At 43.0% G+C, this 17,404-nt stretch overlaps 1 protein-coding gene across 1 annotated transcript in view; it reads right to left on the bottom strand.

Annotated features, from left to right (window-relative positions):
- The window catches only part of RIF1 (replication timing regulatory factor 1), a 36,329-nt gene that overhangs the window by 2,335 nt on the left and 16,590 nt on the right, over positions 1-17,404 (bottom strand). Inside the window, exons 16-29 of the mRNA XM_066553814.1 lie at positions 15,486-15,559; positions 15,191-15,371; positions 12,768-12,875; positions 12,376-12,525; positions 10,827-10,926; positions 9,847-10,111; positions 8,201-8,243; positions 6,287-6,489; positions 5,408-5,507; positions 4,950-5,093; positions 4,472-4,614; positions 3,708-3,797; positions 3,575-3,629; positions 242-2,887 (exon numbers count right to left, since the gene is read on the bottom strand). Coding sequence (XP_066409911.1) covers positions 242-2,887; positions 3,575-3,629; positions 3,708-3,797; positions 4,472-4,614; positions 4,950-5,093; positions 5,408-5,507; positions 6,287-6,489; positions 8,201-8,243; positions 9,847-10,111; positions 10,827-10,926; positions 12,376-12,525; positions 12,768-12,875; positions 15,191-15,371; positions 15,486-15,559 — 4,302 coding nt within the window. The remainder of the gene's footprint in view (positions 1-241; positions 2,888-3,574; positions 3,630-3,707; positions 3,798-4,471; positions 4,615-4,949; positions 5,094-5,407; positions 5,508-6,286; positions 6,490-8,200; positions 8,244-9,846; positions 10,112-10,826; positions 10,927-12,375; positions 12,526-12,767; positions 12,876-15,190; positions 15,372-15,485; positions 15,560-17,404) is intronic.

Here is a 17,404-nt window from a genome sequence, read left to right as displayed (position 1 = left end):
GAGAATTCCCTCAGGAATCTCTGTGTACAACCCTGAGCGTGCTGCTCCTGCCTGTGCAGTGACCCAGGGTGCTCTGCTTCAAAATAAAACCCCTCACAATGCAAATCTGGCACATTCCAAACCCAAACCTCAGCATTCCTGTAAGATTATTCACACCAGTCCCCAGTAACTCAACAGATTTGGAATGAATTCAGCTCCCCGTGCCAGTTTTGCAGTGAGTAGCACAATCCCCATGGAGTACCTTGTTGGCAGGTGACAGGGAATCATCCTCCTGGCTCCTCTTGACCCCTCTCTTGAGGATGCTGGTGGATGGGGAGGCTGAGGGGGACCAGGTGCAGCGGGCCTGGAGGCTGGTGGGGCTTTCAGCCACCTGCACTGGGGGCTCCCCTTCCACCTTCAGGGGGGAATCCACACTCTGATCTGCCAAGGCCGCGTTTTCAGGCACTTTGATTTCAGTTTCCAACAACTCCTCCTTCATCTCTTGGTCTGGAATAACACAAGTTTCCCCAGCAGAGTTCTCAGCTTCTCCTTTATCCTCCTGATTTCCTTCCAGCTCCTTCATCTCCTTTTCCTCAGGTTTGCTGTCAACATCCAGCTCCTCAGGCTCCTCCTCCAGCTGTCCATTCTCCTTTATTTCCTCCTGTTCTGCAGCTGCTGGTTCTTCCCCCTGGTCCCCTGAGTCCAGGCTGCCCTCCCTGGGCTCTTCAGGAACACTCTCAGGCAGAACCTGTTCTGTTGGCTCCTTCTGCTCAGCAGGTTCCTCTATTTCCTCCATGGATTCAGTGATTTCAGGTGCTGAACCCTCTGGACCCTCTGGATTCTCCTCCTCCACCCCCACACTGCTTCCCTGCAGGTTTTCCACATCCATTTCCTGCCTGTCCAAGCTGAAGGTGCTGGGTTCCTCGGGAGGATGCAATGGGGTGCTCATTCCACAGGGAGCCAGGGCCAAGCTCTCCTCCAGATCTGAGGGAGCAGAAACATCCTGAGCTGGGCTCTGAGCTGGGCTCTGAGCTGGGCTCCTCTCAGGCTCCTCCAGCTCAGGGCCTTTCTCCTTTTTTGACTCAGTGACCTTCGATTCAGTCACCTGCTGCTTTGGCTTTTTGAAGCAGCAGTCACAGCTCTTGATTTTTTTCACCCTTTTGCTTCTCTTGTTGTGGCACTCGGGGCTTTGCAAAGAGTCCCCTGTGCTGCTGTGCCTGTCCTCTGCTGCTCTGCCATCCTGCTCAGACACGCAGGGGCTGCACAGTGACTCCATGGCTGCATCACCCTTGCCTGGCTCCTCGCTGGTGTCCTGCAGAGCGCCTGGGTTCTCAGAGCTGCCAGAGCCCACAGCTTCCCCAGCAGCTGCAGCAATTTCCTGCTTTTCCAGGCCACCTGGCTCAGCTGGCACTGCAGCACCTGTGCCAACCTCAGGCTCAGCTTTACTGGCCTCCTGTGCACTCTTAGTTTCACTTCCCTGGGCAGAGCCCTCAGGGCTCTGGCTCCCTGCCTGTCCCTCTTTCAATTTCCCTTCAAGAGAATTGCTCCTGCTCCTCACTTTCACAGGTTTTTTCTTCTTGGTGCTCTCCTCCTTGCCCTCAGAGCTGTCAGCCTCAGAGTTTTCTATGCTGGACAGTAACCCCTGGGAAGATCTCCTGGTGTGGTACCGTGGGCGCTCCACCTTCTGCCCCGCTGTGCTGAGGCTGCCCTGACCTTCCCCCTCTGCCCTGGGGGCATCCTCTGCCCTCCTGCCACCTCTGCTGCCCTCCTCCTCCAGGCCCCTGAGAGCAGGAGAGTCCTTGGAGCTCCGCTCCTCTGCCACTCTCTCAGGCTGGCTGCTCTCTTTTGCGTTCTCTGTGGCTTTCCCAGGAATTCCTTTCTGCTTTTGGGATCCATCAGCTTTCCCCTGGGACAGCTTCTTCTGCCCAGCTTTCTCCTCCTCTTTCCTCCTGTCTCTCTTGGGGAGCCCATCCTCCCTCTCCTGGCTGCCCGAGGAGCTCTCCGCAGGCTCCGAGCGTCTCCTGGAGGAACGTCTCAGCTGCTTCTGCTGAGGGGACACCTGTGGCACCTGGCTGTCCTCCCCTGGGGCCTGCTCAGGGCAGCTGCTGCTCTCTGGGGGGGTGTTTTCTTTCGAGTCCGTGTCCAGCCCCTGGGCCTTCTCCATTTCTGCGATGGCATCCTCGGCTCTCTGGATGTCGGCCTCCGTGGAGAGCAGAGCCTGGGAGTGGCTGAGCAGGATGTGCTCCACGTCCTGCACTGCAGAGCCCAGCTCAGCACCGCTCTCCAGGCTCTCGGGGGCCAGGGGCTCCTCTGGCCTGCCCTGCACCTTGGGTTTGCTGCCCTGCAGCTCCATCCTGCTCTGCCGGCGCGTCACCCTGCGCGCGGCCGCCTCGGCTTTCGGAGGGTTTTTGTCCTCCTCTCCAGGTTTCTCTGCTCTAGCTCCAGCCTTGCTGTCACTGCTGCTCTCCTGCGTGGCTGCCTCAGGAGGAGTCCCAGCCAGCTCTGACACGGAGCTCAGAGGGGCTGGGCTGAAGGGCCGGCTCTCTGCAGCCCCGAATTTCTCCAGGGTGATGAAGGACTGGCGCCGGCTCACGGGCTGGGGCGTGCCAGAGATGATGTCACTGGAGGCTGAGCTGCTGGTGACATCTGCGGTGTCCTCCTTCCCTGCTGAGCTGCTGGGGACATCTGAGGTGTCCTCCTTCCCTGCTGAGCTGCTGGGGACATCTGAGGTGTCCTCCTTCCCTGCTGAGGCCTCCTGGGGAGCTGCTTCCACAGAACTTGTCTCCAAGGCCTCTCCAATGGAGGTTTCCTCTGGGATCATCTCAGCGCTCTCGTTTTTGGTCTCCTCCTCGCTGGTGCAGGCTGGGCTCTCCTCTGAGTGACATCCTTCACTGCCCACCTTCTCCTCCTGTCCCAAAAACATCAACAGCAAAAGGTTTGTCCCAGGAATCAAATGGAACAGTTGTACCTGTCCTATGAATATTATACAATAATATTATACAATAATATTATACAATAATATTACTCAATAATATTATACAATAATATTACACAATAATATTATACAATAATATTATACAATAGTCAACTGCAGTTCTGGTGCAATAGAAAACAACACACCCAACAAGGTTTTTCCAACCACCAAATGATTTATTATCTGTGCTTTGATAGCTATGAAAGACACTTTTTAAAACCATTTAATCCCAAAATGAAGAACTCCAAAAATGCTCAAGTTTTGCTGTATTTCACCTGGTCTGACTGACTGCTAGCACAGCAGCTGTTCAGGCAAGTTCTCCCCAGAAGGAATTCAGGAATTACAGTCTTTACCCCAGTAAAATACTGTGGCAGCACAGGCACGTGGGTGATCACAAACCGCTCACATAAATTCTCCCATTCCAACATCAAATACACAAGTGATTTGGCCTAAATGATATTCTAAATAATCCTAAAGGAATAAATGATATAAGGCAGAACACAGCACTGCAATGGTGTTAAGATTTTCTCTCACTTGGTGTTGAGAATGGCAAACAAACCACAAAACCTTTCACATTTGGTAGAAACTGATTTTAGTCACTATCAGACAACGGGAAATTACCTGAGGCTGGTTTGCAGGATCTTCTTTGGCATTTTCTACTGCAGGTGGCATTTCCCTAGAAGAGAATGACTGAAATCAGTGTTGCTGCCAAAGGAGAACCCTTAAACAACCACAACTGGGCACTTCTACTCACAAAGAATCCTCCTGGCTCTGGCTGTACTGGGAAAATGTGCTGGTGTCCTGGGAAGCATCCAAGTTGTTGTACAGGGCAGGAATGTCAGCCCTGGAACAACACCAGGAATAGGAGTCAGACTCCTCTTTGGATTTATTATCTCCTTATTTCAAGGCCATTTCTTTTCAGCTGCATTAAATCTTTATTTTTGGGGAATAAAAGCTGTGATTGGGATCCCTCTCTGCAAAGACTTCAGCCCAACCCAGAGGAGCTCCTGCCTCACGTCCTGCTCACACTGCTCCTGCTGCCTAAGCACAGAAAACACACCAATATCATCCTCTCTCATTAAAAGAGATCATTCCAAAGATTCTTCTGCAATCAAGATGAGCCTTGGGAACACCCTAATTCCTGACCTGCTGCTGACTCAAGAAATCCCTTCCTCAGATTGTTTTACCCAATCCTTTCATTTCCATGATTTGTGAGGAATGACATCTTTTATTTCACACTCTAAGTCCCCAGGTAAAAATCTGAACTCCAAATTCCCAAACTCCAAACAGACTAGAGGGAGTGTATTTAACCAGAAGGGGAAATGCAATTGCAAGAGTAATTTGGTTGCTTTAAAACAGCAAATCAAGGAACTCCCTTAGCTTTAAACTTCATAACTTGTATGGAGGAACAAGACTCAACGACCTGTGTTGGTGTAAGAACAGGAACTGAAGCTAAGTCAGGCTCAGCTACTCAAGGAATGACATTTCACATGAAGTTCAGAGCAATAAATGACAGACCTCTTGGACCTGAGCACTTCCTTCTGATGTTCTGTCAATATTCTTGGTTTTGTTTCTGGAGGAATAAACACAAAATCAACAGATTTGTCCTCTTCCAGAAGCGTCTCACTTGTTGTCTTAGGAGATGGAAATTCTAGTTTTAACTGCAAAGAGATAAAAAACCCCAAATGCTTGGTTAGGAACAGGAGAGGAACTGGAAATCAGGAATTTCTGAAGGACATGGCCTATCTCTGTGAGGGATCTGCCTACCCCAGAGCCCACCAAAACCCAAATCTGTCACAGTCTCCACAGAGTGAGGACTTGGGCTCTTTCCTGCCACCCTCCCCAAGCCCAGCAGGGAATTCTGACAGGAATATTAACCCTGACTCTGTTGGGCAGACCAAGCTGGAAAGAAAAGTATTTCAGCATCCCCAAAGTGCTGACTTGGTCCTGAAGATCCTGGATTGGATTGCAGGACCCCTCTCTGGGATCACTTTACCTTGGCAGGTGTTGCTTGCACGTTGCTGGACTTGTCTTTGCCATCACTTTTGGCTTCACTTGTCTGTGCCAAGATTGAATCTCGTTTCTGTCCCACCTTCACCTCCATTCCACTGATCTTTGCATCCAGCTGGGAATTCTCCATCTGCTCAGACAAAACCACACTGAATGCACTGTGGGAAGAGCTCCAAGCTCACAAACCCACCCTGTGGTAATTTCTAGAATAAAACCATCCCTCGCTCACAAATTTCCTCTAAACTATGTAGAGGACAACTTAAACCATTAATTCTTTCAAAGAAATTCCTAGCACTCTAAATTTACAACGCAGGAAGCGGTAAAAACCAGGTGAGTCTTCTGACAGTGCTAACCCAGCAGAGTTTATCATCCTAAGCATGAAATCACTGCAGGTCAGTGAATCCCAGCTGAGCAATTCCCATGAAATCCCAACCAAACATTTACCAGGTCAGAGAAGGGGCCGCTGCACTCCTCAGACACCTCAATGCTTTCAAAACCAGGCAGCAGCAGAGGGATTTTCTTTTTGGCTTGACTTAACACAGACCTGCTCAACAACAGAACACAATTTTGGATTGATGGGAGGGGGAAAGGTGCAGAGCAAGAGCAGCAGCTCACAGCAGAAACATCCCCAGGGAAGCAGAACGGGTGAGCTCTCCCGGAGGGGATGTCAGTAACAAAAATCTTGTTGCCGTGTGTCGCCATTTCCTGTCTCACCTACCCCATCCCCCTCAAGGATGCCAACCTTTCCCCCTCCCCTGTGCCCTCCTGCCTGGCACGTTCCAGCAAGGTGTTGAGTGACTGGCAGATGCCCCCCAGGCCTGGGCTCATTGGTTTGTCCTGGCTCCACATCCCCTGAGCCTTCCCCTGCTCACACCTGGTCGGCCCTCACCTGTCCATCCCCACCCCCTGTCCCCGGGGCTTAAAAGGACACGAGACCATGGGGTCAGGGTCTCTGCTGTGGGTCTGTCTCCGAGGCCATGCGGTCGGGGTCTCTGCCGTGTCTCTGCCGGCTCTGTCTGGAGCTGATACCACATTCAGAGGTCTACCATGCTACAATAAACTCTGGATCTAAGCTCCACGGCAGAACCCGCTCCTTTTCTCTTCACCGTTGCCTGAACCTTTTCCACCAAAGGTAACTGAGTTCCTATTTTGCCTGGACTTGTTCTGAGTGCTCAGCTGCAGCACCCAGCCGGCCAAAGGCATCTCTGGGGTGAAAACACCACAGCTGCCACCTTCGGTCCAGCAGCGAGGCCAGACGGAGCCAGGCAGGACACACCCCGAAACATTCGGGGCTTAATATTTAATAAAAGCTGTTTTTCTCACTTGAGCTCCTCGGGGTAGGCGAGGGAGGAGGCCTTGGCAAAGGTGCAGTTCCAGAGCTGGGCGCTCTGCTGGCGGATCTGCTTGCTCCGGTGCTGGAAGGCCACGCACAGCACGGGGCTCAGCTGCCGCAGCAGCTCGGAGTCGCAGGAGCCGGGGCAGTGGCACTGCAGGCACTGCAGGATCTCTGCCAGCAGCTTCTCCAGCTGGGGAGGACACAGCACAGCGGCGTCAGTGCAAGCTCCCAGCTAAAACTCGGAATGTTTCAGCCACGAGTTGATTTTCAACTGGGTTTTTACAGCCCGAAATGTCACGTCACAGCAAAGCCCCAGGGCTGAGTGCTCCCCACTTCTAGAATCTCAATTTCAATTTTTCATACATTTAAAAAATTTAAATTAAATTGAAAAGAATTTAAAAATTAAATCTCTACCCTCATCCCATTTTCTATTTTATTACAGAAGAAATGGCAGATTTCTGCTGTTCCCCAAATCCTGCCCCCAAATTCTGCCCCAAACCCTTACTTCTAGAATTTAAATTTTGAATTCTTTAAATTTAAAAGAATTTTAAAATTAAATCTCTACCCTCATCCCAATTTTTTATTTTATTACAGAAGAAATGGCAGAATTCTGCTGTTAGCCATCTCCTTACTTCTAGAATTTAAATTTTTAATTTTTTGAATTTAAAAGAATTTAAGAATTAAATCTCTACCCTCATCCCATGTTTTATTACAGAAGAATGGGGAACTCTGCTGTTTCCTATCTGCCCCAAACCCTTACTTCTAGAATTTAAATTTTTAATTTTTTAAATTTATAAGAATTTAAAAATTAAATCTCTACCCTCATCCCATTTTTAATTTTATTAAAGAAGAAATGGCAGAATTCCGCTATTCCCCATCTCTTTACTTCTAGAATTTAAATTTTTAATTTTTTTAATTTAAAAGAATTTTAAAATTCAATCTCTGCCCTCATGCCATTTTTTATTACAGAAGAACTGGCAGAATTCCACTGTTCCCCATCTCCCTCAAATCCTTACTTCTAGAATTTAAATTTTTAATTCTTTTAATTTAAAAGAATTTCAAAATTAAATCTCTACCCTCATCCCATTTTTTTATTTCATTACAGAAGAAATGACAGAACTCTGCTGTTCCTCATCTGCCCCAAATCCTTACTTCTAGAATTTAATTTTTAATTTTTTTAAATTAAAAAAAAATTAATTTAAATTCAATTTTTAAGAATTTAAAAATTAAATCTCTACCCTCATCCCATTTTTTATTTTATTACAGAAGAAATGGCAGAACTCTGCTGTTCCACATCTCCCCCAAATCCTTACTTCTAGAATTTTTAATTTTTTTAAATTAAAAAAAAATTAATTCAAATTAAATTTTTAATAATTTTAAAATTCAATCTCTACACTCATCCCATTTTTTATTTTATTACAGAAGAACTGGCAGAATTCCGCTATTCCCCATCTCTTTACTTCTAGAATTTAAATTTTTAATTCTTTTAATTTAAAAGAATTTCAAAATTCAATCTCTGCCCTCATGCCATTTTTTATTTTATTCCAGAAGAAATGGCAGAATTCCGCTATTCCCCATCTCTTTACTTCTAGAATTTAAATTTTTAATTCTTTAAATTGAAAATAATTTTAAAATTCAATCTCTACCCTCATCCTTTTTATTTTATTACAGAAGAAATGGCAGAATTCCGCTGTTCTGCATCTCCCCCAAATCCTTACTTCTATAATTTAAATTTTAATTTTTTTTTAATTTAAAAAAAATTAATTTAAATTAAATTTTTAAGAATTTTAAAATTCAATCTCTATCCTCATGCCATTTTTTGTTTCATTCCAGAAGAAATGGCAGCGCTCTGCTGTTCCCCACCTGCCCCAGGCCCCCAGGGATTTCTGCAGCACGTTTACCTTGTTGTTCAGGTTGCTGTAGACTTTGGGTGCCTCGGGGAGCCTGCCAAAACAAATTCAATTCATTTCTATTTTTCTCATTTATCCCAAGCACAAAAATGTAACAGGCAGTCAATTCCAGCACTGCACACTGGTTTTGGGGAGTAACTTGATGGAATCACTTTGAGAAATGAGCCTCAGCTGGGGATTAAACCATTTCCTGATGGAGTTTCCCAGAGCATCCTTGAAATTCCATGGATACTGATGTGCTGACTTCAGGGGGAATTAATGGAGAAGTCATTGGTAATTAGAACAAATTTGAAATCAAAGCTTTTCTTATAAATGAACTTCTAATTGCACTCTAAATGCTCTCCTTAAACACATTTGCATTAAAAAGCTGAAATATTGGCATTAAAAAGCTTAAGTACCACTAAGCAGTTCCATAAACTAAACAATTCCATACAAATAAATAAATATATAAGTAATTATATTCCATGTAAATAAATATATTCCATGTACAAAAAATCCTTAGGTACAATTAGCCAGAACAATGTGAGCAAACCCCATTTTTAACTCATTTTCTAAGCCTGTGATCTCCAAGCTGAAGAGGTTCCCAAATTTTTATTTGCTTCCATGTGTTTTTCTTCAAAAATATTTATCCAACTTCTCCCTTTTTGGGAATAAATCTTTAAAAAAATGATGTTCAGAAAATAATCTTTTCCATTTTTATAAGTAAGTGCAAGGAAAACACAAGGCTCAGGAAAAAAAGCACCAAGCAAAGTTTTTCCCAGTCTTTCCTTCTGCTTCAAAACTTCCAGGATTTCGGTGCACATCAAGAAATTATCATTGATTTCCTAGAAAATTTAATGCAAAAACTTTTATTGTTTCCTAAAAAATTTTCTTTATTTCTATCCATAAATATCTTTACTGCAGGGTGTGGAAGGTAAAGGGTGTTGGCATCTTGCAGAGATGCCAACAGAGTCACTCTGAAGAGATCAAACTTTGAAATATGGAGCTTTTTTCAACCCTGCAAACCCTGAGCTCCACTGTCACTGACACATTTTATGGAAAATCCTTTCCTTAGGGATTTTTCCTCCTGAGAAGCTGAGAGGCCTCAGGAACAAAATGTACCCAATGGTTATCTGCTGCTGTGGGATGCAACAGGAACAAAATGTAAATAACCAATGGTTATCTGCTGCTGTGGGATGCAACAGGAACAAAATGTAAATAACCAATGGTTATCTGCTGCTGTGGGATGTAACAGGAACAAAATGTAAATAACCAATGGTTATCTGCTGCTGTGGGATGCAACAGGAACAAAATGTACCCAATGGTTATCTGCTGCTGTGGGATGCAACAGGTGCAGCTGGGATTGGGCTCGTGTGGTTGTTTCTCATTAATGGCCAATCACAGCCCAGCTGGCTCAGACTCTCTGGTCAGCCACGAGATTTTATTATCATTCCATTCCTTTCCTTGCAAGCTTTCTGATGGAATCCCTTCTTCTACTCTTTTAGTATAGTTCCAATATTATATATACAATCAAATAACCGATCAGCCTTGCGAAACACGGAGTCAGATCCTCGTCTCCCCCTGGCATCACCACACTCCATCCCACAGCACTCCGGAGTTTCCCCAGCCCAAGCTCCCAGCACCCTCCAAGTGCTGACCTGGTTTTCTCATAGAACAGTGCCAGGGCTTTGGAGAAGGTGCCCAGGGCGGTGCCCAGCAGGGAGGGCAGCGAGATGTGGCTGACGAGGCCCTGCAGGGCCGCCAGCAGGGCCAGCCCCAGCGGCAGCAGCGGCTCCGCCGGCTGCTCCGCGCAGCTCAGCTCGTGGAAGGAGTTCAGCAGCAGCAGCAGCAGCTTCAGCAGAGAGCTCAGCTTGCCAAGGGGCTCCTTCTTCTTCTTAGCCCAGTCCGTGGGGGTCTGGGGAGCTGAGGTTCAAAAATTCAATTACAAACTGCATTTCTTTCCCTTAACCGACACGAAAAGACAGCTGAACATTGAGGCTGCAAGAGAGGAAGGACTCTGATTCCCAAACTACATCTACATATAAACAGTTGAAAAATTGATTTAACAACTTAACCACATTCTAATGTGTAATTTTATCTGATTTCTAGTCTTCTTATTTATATTTCTGGCTGCTCAGACTCTGCAGGTTTTAATGCCTGCTTGAAATTTTCGAGGTTTTAAGGAACTTGAAATTTTTGACTTGAAATATTTAAGGTTTGAATGCCTACTTGAAAATAAAAATCCACTCCTCAGATAGCACAATTCTGGAACAGTGAACAGGAGGGAAGGAGAAGTATTTTTTTTAAATTAGTTTATTTATTTGCAAGTGAAGTTTACATGATGTTATTCCCCCGTCACCATTTCATTCCTTAAAGCATTTCATTCCTTCAGCAGCCCAACACTGCATTTTACCACTCTAACAAATTCCCATGGGGCAGGTAAATTTTAACTCCTTTTTTTACTGAATTATGCTCTTTAGGAAATTATTTCTTCAGCTTTAACAGTTTAAGTGAGAATAGGAAAAAAACCCAAAGAATATTTTATACACAATGACCCCATGGCTTCTGTTAAACTCTAATTTTGAACCAACTCTTGAAGCCACATACAAAACCCCCAAAATTGAAGTTATTTCCTTACATCTGTTTTTGGGCTGGAATTTAGTGCCATAGGGTGCAAAGTTGATGCAGTCAACCATGACTGACACAAGGTGGGTGAGACCTTCCAGCATGGAGAACACCTGAGCAGGAAACAGAAATCAGTCAGCAAAAAAAAAGAAAAAAAAATCAATCAGAAAAAATAAAAATCAAGCAGCAAAAACCAGAAATCAAGCAGGAGAAAGAGAAACCAAGCAGCAAAACCAGAAGTCAATCCTCAGAAGAGCAACAATGACAGAAAAAACCACCCTTGGTGTGCAGGACAGCAAAGAAACAACTTTAAATTAAATTAAAGGGGGGTGAAGGTGTTCTGCATGATCAGGTGAGGCTGATAAAATTCCATTTTAAATACACATTTACACTGAGGATGGGCTTATTAATTCTAATAATTAAAATAAACAGTGTCTAAAGCAGCCAACAGTGGCAGGCAGCTGGGAGAAGGGGTCACATTTAGGATAAATCAATTAAAAATCATTTATCAAGTTGATCAGTTTTTCAAATGTCTCAATTGATCATTTATCAAATCATTTATCCACATTTAGGATCATTCAATAATATTAAGGTTCAAGGCTCCCTGTGTGCTCAGGGACAAAGCCTGGTTGCCACAAAAGTCATTACAGGCACAACAATTAAGTTGTCATTAACAGCCAAAAGCACAAATAATTTTGAGTGCATAGAAAAGGATAATTAAAGTTGGTTTTTTACCCTCTCAATCCATCCAAATTTTCCTAAATAAGGCCCAACTTGCTTTAAAAGGAACACTGATATTGTCAGCTAAAAGAAGTTGCAATATAACTTCCCACTGAACTTTTAAATTGTTTTGTTTAGTTTAATTACTGATTGATTTAATTACTGATTAATTAATTTAGTTTAATTACTGATTTTTAAAAGTGATATTTATCACTTATTTATTTAGCAGCATCCAAGGTAAGTTACAATGATGCCATCCTCTCAATTCCAGGTTTTTCAATGCCATTTTTTTGTCTTTTTCACAGTATTTTTTCCTTTATGCATGAAGGGCTTTATATCCCAAACTCAATATTCATCCTCCTCCTCTTGTGGTGTGAGTTTGGGAATAGGAAATTCAGGCAACAAAACCACTGATTCTTTCAAAAATCTTCCTTTTTTACACAGCTTTAGGAATAAAATCTTTAAATTTTGGTGTACAAGGCTGATGGTTCCACGTTCTCCTTCCTAGCTGCAGTGCCTGTGGGTTTGTGGTATTCATAAACACATTTCAGCTGGACAAATTCCATTTACACCACAATGGCACTCAGTAATCATTATTATTATTAATTAGAAGATAAATCGAAAATCTGTTTAACTATTTGAATATTTGACCTTTATATTTATTAAAGAAATTTATAATTTCTTTCATTTCTCTATCAACTCCTGCCAGCAAAAAGAACTCTTAAAGCTCCAGGTCTCCCCCAAGCCACTCGAGGCTGCAGAAATCACCACATCAGAATTTATACACACGTTCTCAGATGTAATTAAGAAGAGATCTGCTAAATGATCAGTTTTATACTCACTACTGGAGTTTCACCTTCTAGCCCAGCTATTATTTTGGCACAAAGCTCCTCACAGCACAGGTTTTCTTCTGCTGTTGCCACCAGAGCAGCACAGCGAGCAAAAGCTCGGTACAGGTCAGACCAGGAGCGCAGCAAGGATTTCAGAGTGGCCTTGAGCAGAGAGAAGAAGGTGGTAAATATCAGTATCTGTGCACAGAGAACAACTTGCTTTGTGTTTCCTTCTGCTGTCAAAACCTAGGGGATTCTTTAAGGTTTTAAGTTGGAGGTTTGGTATTTTAAATCTCTGGTGTTGTACTGAACCCAAAACCCAGCTGACTGAACCCAAAGTCAGCTCAGAGTTCAGAGATTTGATAAATCCCACATGGGTTTGAATTTGATTCATTTGCTGTTACCTGTGGGAATCCCTGAGTGGGGAAAATGTGGGATACTGGCAGCATCAAAGCACTGTACACAGCACTGAAGTTGTGTTCCAGGGCATCCCCCTGGTTCACCTCGTTATTCTGCAACAAGAAAAGAGTTTTATGGTTCAATAGGATTCATTTCTTCACACTTGTGAGTACTTTGCTTGTTAAAGGAACATTTTTTTCTGCTCTTCTCCAAGGAGATTATCTCCCAAACACCATTACCTCCCAGATTATCCTCTGGGAGAGGAGCTGCTAAAATCTGCTTTTTTAGAAGAGACCCCACGGGGAAGATGCCTCCCAAATTTGTCTCAAACTGGGACATTTGAATACTTTATACTTATTTCTGCTCCCTTTTTCCATTTCTTTACCAACTCCAGTCAGCAAAACCAATTCTTAAAGCTTCAAGTCTCACCCAAAGCACTCCACGCTACAGAAATCACCACATTGGAATTTACAACACATTTTTGTATCTAATTTAAAAGAGATCTGCTAAATTATGTTTAGCAAAGCAAAAGCTGCAAAATTGGGCTGACAAATAAGGCTGTTCCTGATTAAATAGAGTTTGAAATCAGATATTCTGCTCTTTCAAGAGCTCAGGAGGATCCTGCTAGCAAAGGGTACAAAACTCCGTTTCTAAAAGCCAAAATATATTTCAAGAAAGCTGATCTAGGAAATGTCTGCTGTGCTCCTCACTCATTTCAGCTGCAGGAAGTGATGACCACCTCAGGGAACCCTGGGATGGGGTGACCTTAAACCTCACCTCATCCCAACCCCACAGATCTCGTCCCAACCCCACAGATCTCGTCCCACCATCCCACAGACCTCATCCCAACCCCACAGATCTCATCCCACATCCCACAGATCTCATGCCACCATCCCACAGATCTCATCCCACCATCCCACAGACCTCATCCCAACCCCACAGACCTCATCCCACCATCCCACCATCCCACAGATCTCATCCCACCATCCCACAGATCTCGTCCCACATCCCACAGATCTCGTCCCACATCCCACAGATCTCGTCCCACATCCCACAGATCTCGTCCCACATCCCACAGATCTCGTCCCACATCCCACAGATCTCGTCCCACCATCCCACAGATCTCGTCCCACATCCCACAGATCTCATCCCACAGATCTCATCCCACCATCCCACAGATCTCATCCCAACCCCACAGATCTCATCCCACCATCCCACAGATCTCATCCCACATCCCACAGATCTCATCCCAACCCCACAGATCTCATCCCACCATCCCACAGATCTCATCCCACATTCCACAGATCTCATCCCACATCCCACAGATCTCATCCCACATCCCACAGATCTCATCCCACATCCCACAGATCTCATCCCACCATCCCACAGATCTCATCCCACATCCCACAGATCTCATCCCACATCCCACAGATCTCATCCCACCATCCCACAGATCTCATCCCACCATCCCAGGCTGCTCCAGCCTGGCCTTGGGCACTGCCAGGCGTGTTCAAGGCATGGAGAGGCAAAAAGGCCCCACAGCCAAGGACCATAAGGACATGGTTGTTAATCAGGCTGTTGGTAATGAGGCTGTAATTAATTTTTAAGTCAGTTCTTGTGGCTCCAGTTTGGGATCAGGCTCTGGCTTGGCCACAGCATTCCCTCACTGAGCACTCTGAAAATGTGGAGAACAGAACTTGAAGCAGGAATCCTCTCCATGGACATTTTACCTCCTGGACACCAAATTTCACATTTCCTGGTCAGTAACACAGATTTCAGGAAGGCAAAGCTCCTCTGGGAATTCCAGTCCAGCCCCTCCCCACCCTCCCAGGCAGGAATTCCCAATTCCCAATATTCCCTCCATCCCTGCCCCTGGCAGTGGGAAGCCGTTCCCTGCTGCTGGAAATAGTCACAGCATCTAAAACTTTCTTCATAAATTCTATGATTTTTACATCTAATGAATAATGAAGATTAATTAATTCAGTAACTCCTACATTGCAATCACCTTATTTCCACTAAATAAGGTGCTAAATCTCACAGCTATTATCATTTATAAGGCTTTCATTACACTAAAGATGTCTCACATGAGTAAAACTCTGGTCTAATTACATCCTGAACATCCCAATCTGGGATTGATTTGATTTCCACACCAAGCAAACCAAGCCATGGTATTTAAAAGTTAACAGCTCCTGGGGGAACCTTTCCATGGTTTTCACCAGCAGGATTATGCCAAGCTGTCCAATTCCAGCATCACTTCAAAGACATGGAATTCCTTAAAAAATTCAGCTAAATGCTCAGTGAAGTGCTCCAGTGGGGGTGTGGGTATGGGGAGGAGAACCCAATTCACTGCAGAATGATTTATTCATGATGAATGAATGAATGAATGAATGAATGAATGAATGAATGAATGAATGAATGAGTGAATTACCTGATTAATCCACTCAGTGAGAGGATTAACAACAATGCTCCACATCCTGCAGAGGTGCTCCTTGCTGCCCACCTGCCCTGCACTCTGATCAATGACACACAGCACAGACTCACTGAAAGCCAGGGCAGAGGTGGGCCCAGACAGGGCAAAACCCACCAGAGCTTCCAGGATCCCAAAAAACCTGGGGGAGGAAATGCCACAGGGTCAGAGCTGGCTTTGTCCCCAGCTGGAATGAGAGGGGAAATAAATAAAAGTGGTGAGGTGTTTTCTGAGGGATGCTCAGAGCTGCAGGTACCTCTCATCTGCCACACAGCTTTCCAGGAGGTTGTTATGGAAGGGCAGCTGGATCAGGAACAGAGCTGGAGTGCCCTTGGAACACAAATGCAAGAGGTTAAAACAGCACTGGGAAAATGCAATGGCTGCCTCACCTCCACCAGGGTTTCTGTGCTGCACTCCACTCTGAGCCAGAGTCACAGTTACTATCAATAGCCAGAAATTCAGAGTTACTGTTATTATCAATAGCCAGAAATTCAGAGTTACTGTTATTATCAATAGCCAGAAATTCAGAGTTACTGTTATTATCAATAGCCAGAAATTCAGAGTTACTGTTATTATCAATAGCCAGAAATTCAGAGTTACTGTTATTATCAATAGCCAGAAATTCAGAGTGATTGTTATTATCAATAGCCAGAAATTCAGAGTTACTGTTATTATCAATAGCCAGAAATTCAGAGTTACTGTTATTATCAATAGCCAGAAATTCAGAGTTACTGTTATTATCAATAGCCAGAAATTCAGAGTTACTGTTATTATCAATAGCCAGAAATTCAGAGTTACTGTTATTATCATTAGCCAGAAATTCAGAGTTACTGTTATTATCAATAGCCAGAAATTCAGAGTTACTGTTATTATCAATAGCCAGAAATTCAGAGTTATCGTTATTATCAATAGCCAGAAATTCAGAGTTACTGTTATTATCAATAGCCAGAAATTCAGAGTTACTGTTATTATCAATAGCCAGAAATTCAGAGTTGTTGTTATTATCAATAGCCAGAAATTCAGAGTTACTGTTATTATCAATAGCCAGAAATTCAGAGTTACTGTTATTATCAATAGCCAGAAATTCAGAGTTACTGTTATTATCAATAGCCAGAAATTCAGAGTTGTTGTTATTATCAATAGCCAGAAATTCAGAGTTGTTGTTATTATCAATAGCCAGAAATTCAGAGTTATTATGGTTATTATTACCAAAAATTCACTATTACTGTTATTCTTCTTATTGTTCTTATTACCCAGAAATTCACTATTATTGTTATTATTCTTATTAGCCAGAAAGACACTATTATTGTTATTACTATTATTAGCCAGAAATTCACTACTGTTATTATTATTAGTCTGAAATTCACAATTATTATAATTATTATTACCCAGAAATTCACTGCTATTGTTATTACTATTAGCCAGAAATTCACAATTATTATTACTACTATTAGCCAGAAATTCACTATTATTATCATTGTATTACCCAAAAATTCACTGTTATTGTTATTATTATTCAGAAATTCACTATTATTATCATTATTGTTAGCCAGAAATTCACTGTTATTGTTATTATTATTATTAGCCAAAATTCACTATTATTATCATTATTGTTAGCCAAAAATTCACTGTTATTATTATTAGCCAAAAATTCACTATTATTATCATTATTGTTAGCCAAAAATTCACTATTATTATCATTATTATTAGCCAAAAATTCACTATTATTATCAATATTGTTAGCCAGAAGTTCACTATTATTGTTATTATTATTAGTCTGAAATTCACAATTATTATCATTATTATTAGCCAGAAATTCACTGTTATTGTTATTATTAGCCAGAAACTCACTATTATTATCATTATTATTAGCCAAAAATTCACAACTATTATTAGCCATAAATTCACTATTATTGTTATTACTATTATTAGCCATAAATTCACTGTTATTGTTATTATTATTATTAGCCAGAAATTCACTGTTATTGTTATTACTATTATTAGCCAGAAATTCACTGTTATTGTTATTATTATTATTAGCCAGAAATTCACTATTATTGTCATTATTATTATTAGCCAGAAATTCACTATTATTGTCATTATTATTATTAGCCAGAAATTCACTATTATTGTTATTACTATTACTAGCCAGAAATTCACTGTTATTGTTATTAT

The sequence above is a fragment of the Molothrus aeneus genome, chromosome 7 (genome assembly GCF_037042795.1).
Source record: "Molothrus aeneus isolate 106 chromosome 7, BPBGC_Maene_1.0, whole genome shotgun sequence".
Lineage (NCBI taxonomy): Eukaryota > Metazoa > Chordata > Aves > Passeriformes > Icteridae > Molothrus > Molothrus aeneus.
Note: the sequence above shows the minus strand (reverse complement) of the source record. Positions and strands in the feature narration are given on the sequence as shown.